Below are 12141 nucleotides of genomic sequence, written 5' to 3' on the forward strand. Positions count from 1 at the left end.
TAGTTGGGCTCATGATTGCTGAGCCACACTGGGAACTTCTGGGACTGAGACAGTTCTTAAGGGCGCTGGCTTTTTGGGAGTTCGGGTCAAGAGTATCCCCCTTTGCCGTGGCCTCCACTCAGGTTTGGACCCAGCCAGAGAAGCCCGGGTCTCAGTCCAGTTCCTGGGCCCTCTGGGAGTTCTGAGGGGGCAGTGCTGGCAAGTCAGGGCATCTGCAGGGATGGTACCCCGTGCCCCGGGATCCCCCCACTGTTGTTCCAGCCTGGATTTGGGGGCAGTTTCTAAAAGCACCGGTACTGTTTTCGAGCTGCCATTCCCCAGCCGGCCTGTCCGGCCCTGCCTCTCCAGGAAGGAGCCGTTCTGGGGCTGTGATGTCTGCTCATCTCCTGTCAAACCCCTTTCCTATTGTATCAGGCACCCAACCATCTCAGCGCCCAATCACGGCCCTTGCAGGAATAAAACATCCCTTCTGAATGTACAGAGCAGCACACTTTAGAAAGGGCTCTCCCTGCCCTCCCACCTTGACCCTGGCACTCCCCTCAGAGCTGGGCGCACCCACAGCCACGCCTTGTGTGGCTGCAGCCTGTGCTCAGCTCTGCAAGCCGCCACCTCCTGCCCCTGACGCTCGGGAGACACAGACACAAGTAATGCCAAGCGCACTGAGTGGCCTCTGGGATGTTCTGATCTTTGCTGATGAACGGGGATGGCCTGTCTCTTCTGTGAATTCCCAGTATCTGAAAGGGAAGACTTACCATCCAGCTTCTCCACGTCCCACCACCTGCCTCTCCCCAAGGGGCAGGGCAGCCCAGGCATGGTCCCTCGCTCCTCCCTGGCTTGTGCTCGGGCTGTCCCCACCGCCCCTCTGCCTGCAGGAGCAGTCTTTGCTGGGGCCGGGGGCGTAGAGTATGGGGCAGGGTGTGGTGCATCCAAGCTTGTTCAGCCAGGACGTGCGCAAAACTCATCTCGGTCAAGCGCCAAGGCCGGCTTCCGTGGCTGGTGAGGCTGTAACCTGTGCCAGGGGCCGCTCTGAGCTGGCTCCGTGCCAGCCTTCACTTCCTCACCTTCCACGTGTTAATCACCAAGCGCTTCTGGAGTGCGCCCTGAGCATAGTGTGCTGGGAACTCCAAGGCCTGCTCTCAAGCGCACGGAACTTTGTAGAAGCAGGCCGAATTGCATAATTACAGTGGACTTCCGAGCTGGGCGGGCTGACGGAAGCCATGGCAAAGCACAGACTCACGGGAAATGTAGGCAGAAGCTACCTCTTGGGCAAAAGGCAAGTTGAGTGTTGTGCCGTCTCGTCCGACTAAACCCTTTGAATTCTCTGAGGGGAGGAACACTGATGGGATCCAGGGGAGATGAAGGAGGGAGAGCTCCGTAGGCTTTCGGAGCCCCTGGACTGGGTGTCTACCCCAGGCTCTAAAACCGTAATTGAGTCTCTGCAGGATTGGGAGAAGGGATGGGAGCCGATTGGGTTTGGGATGCAGACGCTGCTTAGAGACAAGAGTGGCGGGGGAGGCTTTCTCCACGTGGAAGAGTGAATGGTGGGGTCCAGGCAGGTGGGCGAGCCCGTCTGGGTGTCGATGTCTTACGATGGTAGTCAAGGGCTTCATGGTGAACCCCTAGTGGGGAAAGGTTTGGGGAGGCTCTGGGGAGCAGGAGCAGAAACAGGCGGGACCAGGTTTCGGGGACAGTAATATGTCCTAGGTTGACCGGCTCAGCCCCAGGGAAAAGGCAGGGGAGGTGGAGAGGGGACCTGTCTGCTGAGGATCTGGGGATGCAGATCCTTACAGGGCAGCTGAGTAGAGGGCTTCAGGCCCCCTGCTCTGTGTCAGGCACATAAGGAAAGAAAAGCTTTCACAGCCGGTGAAAATGAGATTGAAACTGCACTGCAGGCGTCCCTGAGCCAGGGCGCTTGCTGGGTGGCTCCCGAGGGGGTTGTGGCAGCAAGCCAGCCGGCCCAGAAGTGGGGCAGACCTGAGAGGCCACGGCCAGGCCCCACGATTTCTGGAAGCTGTGGCATTGTTCTTTCCAGTCCAGAGCACAAAGAGCAGGCGCAGGCCTACTCCAGAGCGCAGGCCCTGTGCCTGGTGGTCGGCAAGAGGGCAGGCCCCCCGAATCCCCCTCTTCCAGGAAGCCCGTGGCCTTCCTGGGTCTGGTCGGGGATGAGCCAGTCAGGCTGGTTCGCCACGTGCTGACCATGGTGGCGAAGCTGCCCAGTGGCTCCCGTGTGGAAGCCGGTCTTGCCAGGCTGTGTCCTGAGCCCTACAGTAGCTGCTGGTGCCACATGGTGCTGCTGGCGTGTTGTCCCCACTCTTTCAGCGTGTGGGTCTGACTCTCTGCCCCCCTGTCACTGAAGAGGCCTCCCTGGCAGATGGAGGCTTCAAGTCAGAGCAGGTCTGGGACAGGTTCCCCAGGCTGCCATCTCGCTGGCTGGTGACAACAAAGGGCCTGGCCGAGGGGCAGAGCACGGCTCAGCTTGGGGACCTCCTTTCAGCTGGGTCACATCCAGAGGCACATCCAGGAGCAAAGGATGGCATCAAGGCCTCGGGTGGGGGGCGGGCCACCTGTGCTTCTGGGAGTCCTCTGCTGGCTATGGGGACCCTCAGCTCACATGTGCAGGTTCTCTGCAGGACACACCTGTGGAAGAAGCAAGGGCAGGTCTCTCAGGTGTCACAGTCTGGCCCTGGCTCTCCCACTCCTCAGACTGACTTTATTTGGGGCCCTCATTGTGTGTCGGCCTGTGGTCTGGCCTGGGCACCTCAGCGTTGGTCCCTTAACTCTGAATCCTGGCGACAGGTGATTGGGATGTTGGGTCCCTTCCCTCCTAGAAAGCCTCTGACTCCCTCCGCCCGCTCCCAGGAGCTCTGCACAGCCTGGGCAGGTCTCTGCCCGCTCGTCACGTGGCCCTTCGCGGCCCGTTTCCCCCATGTGTCCATCTTGTAGGCTGTGGGGTTAAGGATTCGGCAAGGTATCTGGGTTGGAAGGCTTTGCTCCGGGTGCGAACTCGGGTCTGTCTGGGAACTGAGCATGGCCTGGTTCCCACCGTGAGCGACACGTCCCAGAAGCCCTTGGTCCAGCCCGCTGGCAGCTGAGTGGTGCTGGGGTGGGCCTGCCGGTCAAGTGTCCTGTGCTTTTAGGTCCAGGACCTGCAGCTGGAGCGTGAGATGGCACTGGCCACCAACCGGAGCCTGGCCGAGCGGAACCTGGAGTTCCAGGGGCCCCTGGAGATCAGCCGCTCCAACCTCTCAGACAAGTACCAGGAGCTCCGCAAGCTGGTGGAGCGCTGCCAGGAGCAGAAGGCGAAGCTGGGTAGGCGGCCGGGCTGGGAATGTATGCGGGGGGTGCGCCTCTGTTCACTCAGGGTCCCTGTCTCCGGGGGCCGGGGCGGGGGGGGCGCTGGGGGGAAGCTGCTGGAATTGTGTGGAAGGACAGATTCCCTCTCCCTCCTCAGGACAGGAAGGGGCCAGCAGTTACTGAGGGTCACCATGTCCCCAGCCCTGGGCTAAGTGCTTTAACAGCCATCTAAGGGTAGGCACAGCATCACTCTCGTGTCAGCAATGAGAGGAGCGAGGCTCAGAGAGGTGCAGGAACTTGGCCTGGGCGCCTCGGCTGCACAGAGGCAGGGCTGGGCTTTGAATCCAGAGAACCCGCACCCCACGCTGCTGCTGGCCACTTGGCCAGTGCGTCGTGGACCTGGTCCAGGCTCTCTGTGTCCCAGCCTGCCATCTGCGAAGGTGAGGGGCTGCCCTGGTCTTGCAGGTAGAGGACTTGACACTCAGGCAGCGACAGTAACTCCCTGGAGGGCAGAACAGGATCAGGGAGGATGGGGGGGGGGGCCCTCGAGGCCTTTTTCCTCCCAGGCTGGCAAGGCGAGGCGGGAAGCCAGCGGCTGGGCTGGGCTGGGCTGGGCTCAGGCAAACTCCTCTCTGCTCAGAAAGGTGACCTCAGGGGACAGAAAGGGGCTCTGCCGCAGACCCCAAGCACGCAGGACCCTCTGAGAGCCTCATGAAAACCTCAGCCTCTGACACCGGATTGAGAGACACTTTGGAAATGTCACCCTTTCTGCCCTCCCTTCCAGAGAAATTTTCTTCAGCACTGCAGCTAGGGACCTTGTTGGACCTCCTGCAGATCGAAGGCATGAAGATCGAAGAGGAGTCTGAGGTGAGATGGCCACTGACACCCCCCTTCCTTGAGGACTCGGCCCCTGGAGCTGGGACCCTGGTCCTGAGTACAGATGTCTGCAGGGCGGGGAGCAGGGCTCTGGCAGGTGGCGAAGGCGAATGACGCCTCGGTTGCAGTCCCAGTGGAGGCTTTTTTTTCTTTTTAAATGATTTTTAGTTTTTCAATTATAGTTGGCTTACAGTGTTCTGTTGATTTTCTCCTGTACCACAAAGTGACCCCGTCACACACATAGACATTCTTTTTCTCACGTTATCCCCAACGGAGGCTTTTGGATGCAGAGAACAGTCACCCCGTGTGGCTGGCTGAAGCAGACGTGGCCGATGAGGGCACGACCATGGGGCAGCTAGCGGGCCTGGATGGGCAGTGGTGCAGCAGGGGCCCTCGAGGACTGAACCAGGGCCCCCGTCCCTCCCCTCTGCCAGGCTGCCCGGTCTCTCCCTTCCACTTCCCTCTATTCATTCTCTGTGGGCAGACTGGCTCTCTCCACATGTCTGCGCTCCGGGTGGAAGACGCTGCCAGGTCTTACAGCCCCTGGGCTGGGGAGCCAGTGTTCATTCAGTTATTCAGCACATCCGTGCAGTAGCTGCTGTGAGCTTGGCATGATGTTGAGGTCAGGACACTGGTGGCCATGACAGGTGACTCCGCCCTGTGGGAGCTACATCCTTGTGAGGGAGGCAGAATAAATAAACACGGCCTCGTTACTGCTGTGGCTTGAGTTCAGTCCCTGGCCTGGGAACTTCCACATGCCATGGGTATGGCCAAAAAAAAGAAAAAAAAAATTGGAGTTCTTGCTGTGGTGCAATGGGTTAAAGATCCGACTGCAGTGGCTTGGATCACTTCAGAGGATCGGGTCCAATCCCCAGCCTGGCACAGTAGCCCAAGGATCCAGTGTTGCCACAGCTGTGGTGTAGGTTGCAGAGCTGTGGCTCCGATTCACTCCCTAGCCTGGGAACTTCCATATGCTTTGAGTGCAGCCAAAAACAAAGAAACAAAAACACATCAGCACTGATGAGGGCGTAGAGAGAAATTCCCACCACGGGGGGCCACGAAGGCAGGCAGTTCCTGAGCCTGACAGGGTGCAAGAGCCACAGCTGACCTCTGACCCGGGGGTATTCAGGTGACCTGGATCCCAGCAGACCCCTGTTGCCCCTGCGGCCTCTGTCTTCCAGGCCATGGCTGAGAAGTTCCTGGAGGGCGAGGTGCCCTTGGAGACGTTTCTGGAGACCTTCTCCTCCATGAGGATGCTGTCCCATCTGCGCCGGGTTCGCGTGGAGAAGCTCCAGGATATAATGAGGAAACCCAGGGCGTCCCTGGAGCCGGCTGGCGATGCCCCTCCTCCCCGCCCACCTCCCCCACCTCGTCCCAGCCCCCAGGCGACACCCCCTGTGGCTGAAGATCGGCAGCCACCACCACCGCTGCCACCGCCGCCCCAGCCATCAGTGGTCCCTCCCTACCCTCTGCCCTACAGCCCCTCTCCGGGCATGTCCGTGGGCCCCACCGCCCACGGAGCGCTCCAGCCGGCCCCCTTCCCCGTGGTCTCCCAGCCCTCCTTTTCCTACAGTGGGCCTCTGGGGCCCCCGTACCCGTCAGCCCAGCCGGGACCCAGGGCTTCCGCGGGCTACTCCTGGTCCCCGCAGAGGAGCACGCCACCCCGGCCGGGCTACCCCGTGGCCCCCACTGGTGCCTCTGGCCCTGGGTACCCCGTGGCGGGGGGCCGGGCCCCCAGTCCTGGTTATCCTCAACAGCCCCCCTACCTCTCGCCAGGAGGAAAACCGCCATACCCAACGCAGCCCCAGCCCCCGGGCTTCGCAGGCCAGCCTCAGCCTCCCTACCCCCCTGGGCCCGCCCCTCCCTATGGGTTTCCACCGCCTCAGGGACCCACCTGGCCGGGCTATTAGACACGGTCTTGGCCCTTGGCCCGTCCCTACGTCCACCTGTACCACAACCTCCGGCCCACCTCCTGCTGAGATTCGAGGTTAAATTGGAAGTGGAGTTGGCTCCCCGTGGAATCGTGTCCCCCTCGGGGGACTGGGGGGACTGGCTGGGGGTGCACACGCTGGGAAAGGCACCGGGCAGGGCGGTGTGGCCAGCTGGGCCACACCTCATGGTCCCAGCGCTTGCCGGCCTCCCGGGGGAAGGGAGCGCCTGGTTTCAGTGACTGGCTTCGGCTTTTCTGGTGCTCGCCAGGCGGGGTAGCCATTCCTCTCCGTGGGTGCCTGGTGAAGGAGCGGATGCGTGCGTTTGTGGACAGCTCCTTGTGGCTGTACTCCCTCGAGGACATCTGAACAGAAGGCGGAGTTATCCTGGAGATGGGCTGCCCAGGTCTCTGGCCCCGCCCAGCCCCTCCCTCTCTGGGATCTGGCACTTTCCGCGTGGTCCCCACTCTACGGGGAGGGATGTATTAGCTTTTTCTGTCTCTCTGGTCCATTCAAAGATGGCCTGCCCCACACTCCATGGCAGGGTTGAATCAGGGGGAGAGAGCAGAATTAGGAAAAACACATTTACCGATTTTTAAGTGACCTAAAAGCCATAATTGAACTCTGATAGGCTGACGTCAGGTAAGCTTGTCCTGTTGGAATGACGGCAGCAGAGCCAGCTTGGCGAGCAGACTGGGGACCGTGCAGGTGGACCCAAGACCTTGCTCGCCTGGCTGGAGAATCTGGGGGCTGCCTGGACCCTCTGGCTCGAGGTGAGGGAGCAGCCCTGGCCCAGCAGACTGTGGTCACATCAGGGGCTCCTTTAGGAGTGGAGGGCTGCGCCACCTCCCCTGACCTCTTGTCCGGGGCCCTCCGCTTCTGGTTGACTTCTGAGGCCCACCCCATCGGTCCACTCCTTTAGTGCCTTGAATCTCATCCACAGCAGCCCTCTCCCTTCATCCCCTGCCTCTGACTCCTAGATGTAACTCTCCCCCAGTCCCCAGAGCCCTCCTAAGACAGCCATCAAAAGATACCCTACTGTGGTGCTTTCCAAAACACCATCACCATGGCAGAGTCTGTTTCTTTGCATCTCTTTTGTCTTCAGAATGTATAGGACAGGGATCTTGACTCTGTGCCACATGCAGCCCCCAGCACATGGGGGTTTTCAGCACCTTCATTGATAAAAAACGACAATAGACCAAAGCGGGGTGTGATGAACAAAGCATCAACTTGGTTGTCCCAGGTGTGAACCAGGTCTCAAGGGCAGACTCTGGAGCTGCTATCGGTTAGGAAGTCATATGTGCCTTGAAATGTCCACTACTCGAGTACCCAGCATCTGGGGTGTCGGGGGCCAACGAGGAAACTCGACCTTCTGGTGCCTGCCCCCCTCCCCAGCCTGTGTGCCATCGGTGGGAGCGTGCGACGAGAAGCTCGACTAGCCCTGACCAGTTGTGCTTGCTTCACATAAGTTATTTATACAGAGAAATCACTAATGGACTCTACTGGTTTGAGTGCTTCTGAACTGGATGAACCATCGCTCGTGTGTTTGTATAATTAATTGCCATAATAAACTTGATGAGTTACAAGCAGTGTTGCGGCCCTGGTGAATGTGAGAACTGATGATGTGGCTGCCTGGGGGGAGGGGTGGGGCATTGATCTTTTTCAACTGAAAGAAAAAACACAAGAGTTGTGGATTTCAGGGGGGGTTGGGGTTTTTTTGTTTTTGGTTTTTGTTTTTTTTTTTGTCTTTTTGCCTTTTTCTAGGGCTGCTCCCGCTGCATATGGCGGCTCCCAGGCTAGGGGTCTAATTGGAGCCTGTAGCCACCGGCCTACAGCAGAGCCACAGCAACATGGGATCCGAGCCATGTCTGCAACCTACACCACAGCTCACGGCAATGCCGGATCCTTAACCCACTGAGCAAGGCCAGGGATTGAACCAGCAACCTCATGGTTCCTAGTTGGATTCGTTAACCACTGAACCACGACGGGAACTCCTGTTTGTTTTTGTTTTAATGGCTCCACCTGTGGTGTATGGAAGTTCCTGGGCTAGGGACTGAACCTGAGCTTCAGCTGTGACCTATGCTGCAGCTGTGGCAATGTTGGATCCTTTAACCCACTGTTTTGTGAGGGGATCAAACCTGCACCTTGGCAGCAAGCAGAGCAGCTGCAGTTGTATTCTTAACTCCCTGCACCACAGCAGGAACTCCAGTGGATCTCAGTTTTACTCTGAGACCTTACGCAGGGTTATAGCCCAGGGAAGAGCCTTTCAATAGCTCTGGGAACCTGCTCCAAAGAGTTGTGGGGAAGCCTGTATATGCAGGATTTTGGCTGGGGCGTATGTGCAGGAAGGACCTCTAGATGTCGCCCTAGAGTCTTTTCATCTCTTTTTTTTTTTTTTTTTGTCTCAGTGTCTCCCTCTGGCGGTCTAAACGCAGTGGACACACAGAGCCGTAGATGGCTAATCCCTACCTGTGGGTTCCTGGACAAGCCAATTTTTAAAAAGAATGAGTGGGCTTCCCTATGGGATGGCTACACGTTATGAGGAGTCACCTCCACCACTCATGTAATTTCTCACTTGCCTGAGGAAGTTGTGACTGTGTCCCTTATTTTTGGAGCAGAAAGCTCTCATATGGTATCTTCAGTTTTATTCTGACAAACTCTGTTAAACTGCCAATTTGAGGATGACTCTCAGGCCAGTCTCCTACCCAGTCACCCAGCCCAAACCTGCCCATTGTCTTTCAACAGCAGTTTTCTCAATGTCTTTCGAATGAGTACTTTCTCATTATCTTTAAACAGAGAAGTCCAGTATGTTTTTAAACCACCACCAAACTGAACCCAGGATTGTCAACTAAGATGGGAGAGCCAAGACCCGGAGGAGACTCACCCAGTCATCTGGGCTAAATGGGGAGGCAGACGGGCACAAGGGGCCCTTGTTGGTACCAGGGCTCCAGATCCTTGGAGGGTTCAGGTAAAGGAGAGAGGTCTGCTCTGGGTCCCTTTGTGGTCACTGAAAGAAAAACAGCCTGTCAGTAGTTCTGAGAAGCCAGTACGTATGTGATTTTGGCTGAGGAATGTATGCAGTCAAGCATCCATCCCGGTAAAAAGTGACTGCTAGTTGCAAGGATCAGATATCTTAGTGATTTTAGTGCTTTTCTCCTTAGGGGATAGTGCAAGAATCTGGCATCACTAACATTTTTTCCTGAGGTGTCTCTATTCAAGGAGCCTGTTTTTCCAAAGCACAGAGCGCCTTAGCCCACTTTTTGTCCCGAATGACTTTTAGGGTGCACTGTTGGTCAGCGACTACACTGGCTAATGACTTGATCCTGATAGATCTGGATGATGGGCAGCAGTTCTCCGTTTTGCCTTTTCTTCCACAGCCTTCGGGGTCCTGTTCTGCTGAAAGGCCTCTGATTTGTGTTCACAAAGTCCCATCTTTCTGGATATTGTCTCTTGAGCTGTGGTCCTCCCCTGCTCCTTCTCCCCTTGGGCCTTGCTCTTACAGTGTTTTCCTTTCCTCCCCTGCCCTGGATTTCTTTCCATCTGAAGCATTTTCACGCTGGAGCCTGCATCTTGCCCGGTCCTGGGTGCAGAGCTTGGGCCATGCAAGGCCACAGATTCCCACTAGGGGGCGTGCAGGCCTCAGCCGAGCTCCAGCTGGGCTCCCTCCTGCCACCTGCTGGACTGGCAAAGACCTGCAGCTTGTTAGCCCGTCCAGGACCTCCTGCTGGGGTCCGGGTCGTCTCACCGGGTTTGTAAATTGGGATAGAGGCTGCTAAACTAGCTGTGGAGCCAAGTGCTCTCCAGCCATCACCCAGCCTGCTTCCCTCGCTGGCTTCCCCTGAGCTCAGCTCTTCACTGCCGGGAGGGCATCTTCTGCCTTCAGCAGGAAGGGCAGCTTCGGGGGAATCAAGAGACCAGGTCTCTAATGGACACTCGAGTCAGCCCTTCTGCTTTTCCTTTCCTTCAAGGTGCCAAGGGCAGATTGCATGTGGATGAGGCCCAGAGATGCTGAGAATCACCAGTATTGAAGAGTCAATGGCGATGCAGCTTGTATTAACCTTTGAGGTGCATTGGTTCACAAGGTCCCCTCATCAGCCCTTCGACCCCCAAGTTTAAACAAGGGGAGGAGACCGCAGGGTGGGTGGTTCAGTGACCAGGTCTTACAGCCGGAGGGGTGGGGATCAGACTGGCACCCACCTCCCATCTGGCTGCAGGGGTTCCTCCAAGATGTCTTTGTGGCACCAGAAGTCATCAGGCTTCGAGAGGTCACAGTCTCAAGAACAGCTTGAGGACTCTAATCTGGGAGTCCTCCTGGGCTCCAGTTAAAGGATTATTGCCCTTTACCCCCTCCTGAATTCTAACCTTACCTTGCAAGTGTGTCGGAGGCCGAGGACGCAGGACACCGGGGAGAGCTCAGAGACCACTCAGCTTTGTAGGAAGACGCTGAGGATCTCAGAGTGGGCGCAGGGGGCACAGTTAAGTCCTGAGCTTTGGGGGACTTGGTTCCAGAGCGGTGGCAGGGAGCCCCCAGGGGCTGAAGGGAGGAAGCGCCACTTTCTAAGCAGCTTGGTGGAGAGCTGCTGGAGCTGGTCACTCAGTGCACGCCGCCCCCGCGGCTCTGCAGCTGCCTTCTCCCCAGGCCCTCCCCACGCCTCTCTCTTGCCCCACATCCGCTGCATAAAATCACCGGGCATCCTCTGTCAGACCACAGTGGGCCTCTTGCCACAATATGGGCTACACGGGGACAGACCCGAAGTGTCAAGTTCAGAGCCTCACAGAGAATCGGTGAGAAGCTTTGATAGCTGTGATGAGGCCGTTTGAAATGGCCTTTCAAGTTTGTTCCGCTCAGTACTCTCAGACCCTAGAGGCCTGACAGTTTGAAGCTAGGCCTGGTCCTTGGTCGTCTGAGTGAGGTTTCCTTTGGGGGCCCCCCAGTTTCCTTGGCTTAACATGAGGAGAATGTGTTAGAATCAGGTTGCTCTTGAGGGTCAGGTGGATAGCATGATTCTGGGGAGTGAACCGGGGTGTGGGGATGCCCAGGTACCAGCTGAGGTAGAGGGGGTGTCCTCTGCTCCAGAATGTGGATGCAGGGTGGGCCCCGGTCACAGCAGGGCATCCTCTCGGGCTGCGGGAGACAGAGGCAGCAGCGCTGACCAGCGGCCTGAGGGCTGGTGTCTCCCCACCAAAGCTGGAACTTGACATAGTTCCTATTAAGTTGCTTAGGCACACCGATCTTTTTGGAAATGCTCACTTGGGAAACAGTGTCGGAAAGAGACTTTCTGCTCAACGCAGCTCTTCCGGGGGAGGTGTGTTTTTAATATTTTTTTAAATTTATTTCTTTTTTTTCTTTTTTAGGGTAGGACCTACGGCATATGGAAGTTCCCAGGCTAGGGGTCAAATCAGACCTGCAGCTGCCGGCCTGCCCCACAGTCACAGTGACGTGGGATCCGAGCCACATCTGTGACCTACACTGTAGCTCACGGCAGCGCCGGATTCTTAACCCGCTGAGTGAGAGCAGGGATCGAACCCGTGTCCTCATGGATTCTAGTCGGGTTCTGAACCCACTGAGCCCCAACTCCTGGGAACTCCTGGGGCCATGTGTTTTTAAAGCAGGCCATGGTGGCTGTGAGGCCACTGAGTGGTGACCAAAATAGAGATGAAAGAGTTTTCATCCAGAACAGTGCAGGTCAGAGACACCTGCTGCCTCAGGCCCTTTGCCCCTCCCTGAGAGCAGCCTCCCAGTTCCCTTTGGAGGGGCCTCTCAAGTATAGAAAGGGACTGGGTGCCTCTGTTCCCGGATTCCCGGCACGCTCAGGGGCAGAGCCAGGCCCTGGGCTCTCGCGCTCTCGGGACTGAGTCCTGAGCAGGGGTGCATGTGGGAGGTCTGGTTGGAGGGTGCTGGCGGGGGCAGAGTGCTGGCCAGGCCCTTCTGGCAAGCTCGAGCCCCCCCCCGCCAGCTCCCCTATTCTGTGAGTACCACCCCCCACCCCGGCCATATCCTTCTCGTAACTTCCCTTTGCTCTTCCAGAGTTGGCTCCTGAGG

The 12141-nt window shown here is 57.7% G+C and overlaps 1 protein-coding gene across 3 annotated transcripts in view; it reads left to right on the forward strand.

Annotated features, from left to right (window-relative positions):
• VPS37C (VPS37C subunit of ESCRT-I) overlaps window positions 1–7156 on the forward strand; it is a 28805-nt gene extending 21649 nt beyond the window's left edge. For all 3 annotated transcript variants that reach the window (XM_047775604.1, XM_047775605.1, XM_047775606.1), the window contains exons 3-5: window positions 3138–3309; window positions 4079–4161; window positions 5352–7156. In XM_047775604.1, coding sequence (XP_047631560.1) covers window positions 3138–3309; window positions 4079–4161; window positions 5352–6080 — 984 coding nt within the window. In that variant the 3' untranslated portion in view covers window positions 6081–7156. The remainder of the gene's footprint in view (window positions 1–3137; window positions 3310–4078; window positions 4162–5351) is intronic.
• Window positions 7157–12141: the final 4985 nt, after the last annotated feature.

Source organism: Phacochoerus africanus, chromosome 4 (genome assembly GCF_016906955.1).
Source record: "Phacochoerus africanus isolate WHEZ1 chromosome 4, ROS_Pafr_v1, whole genome shotgun sequence".
Classification (NCBI taxonomy): Eukaryota; Metazoa; Chordata; class Mammalia; order Artiodactyla; family Suidae; genus Phacochoerus; species Phacochoerus africanus.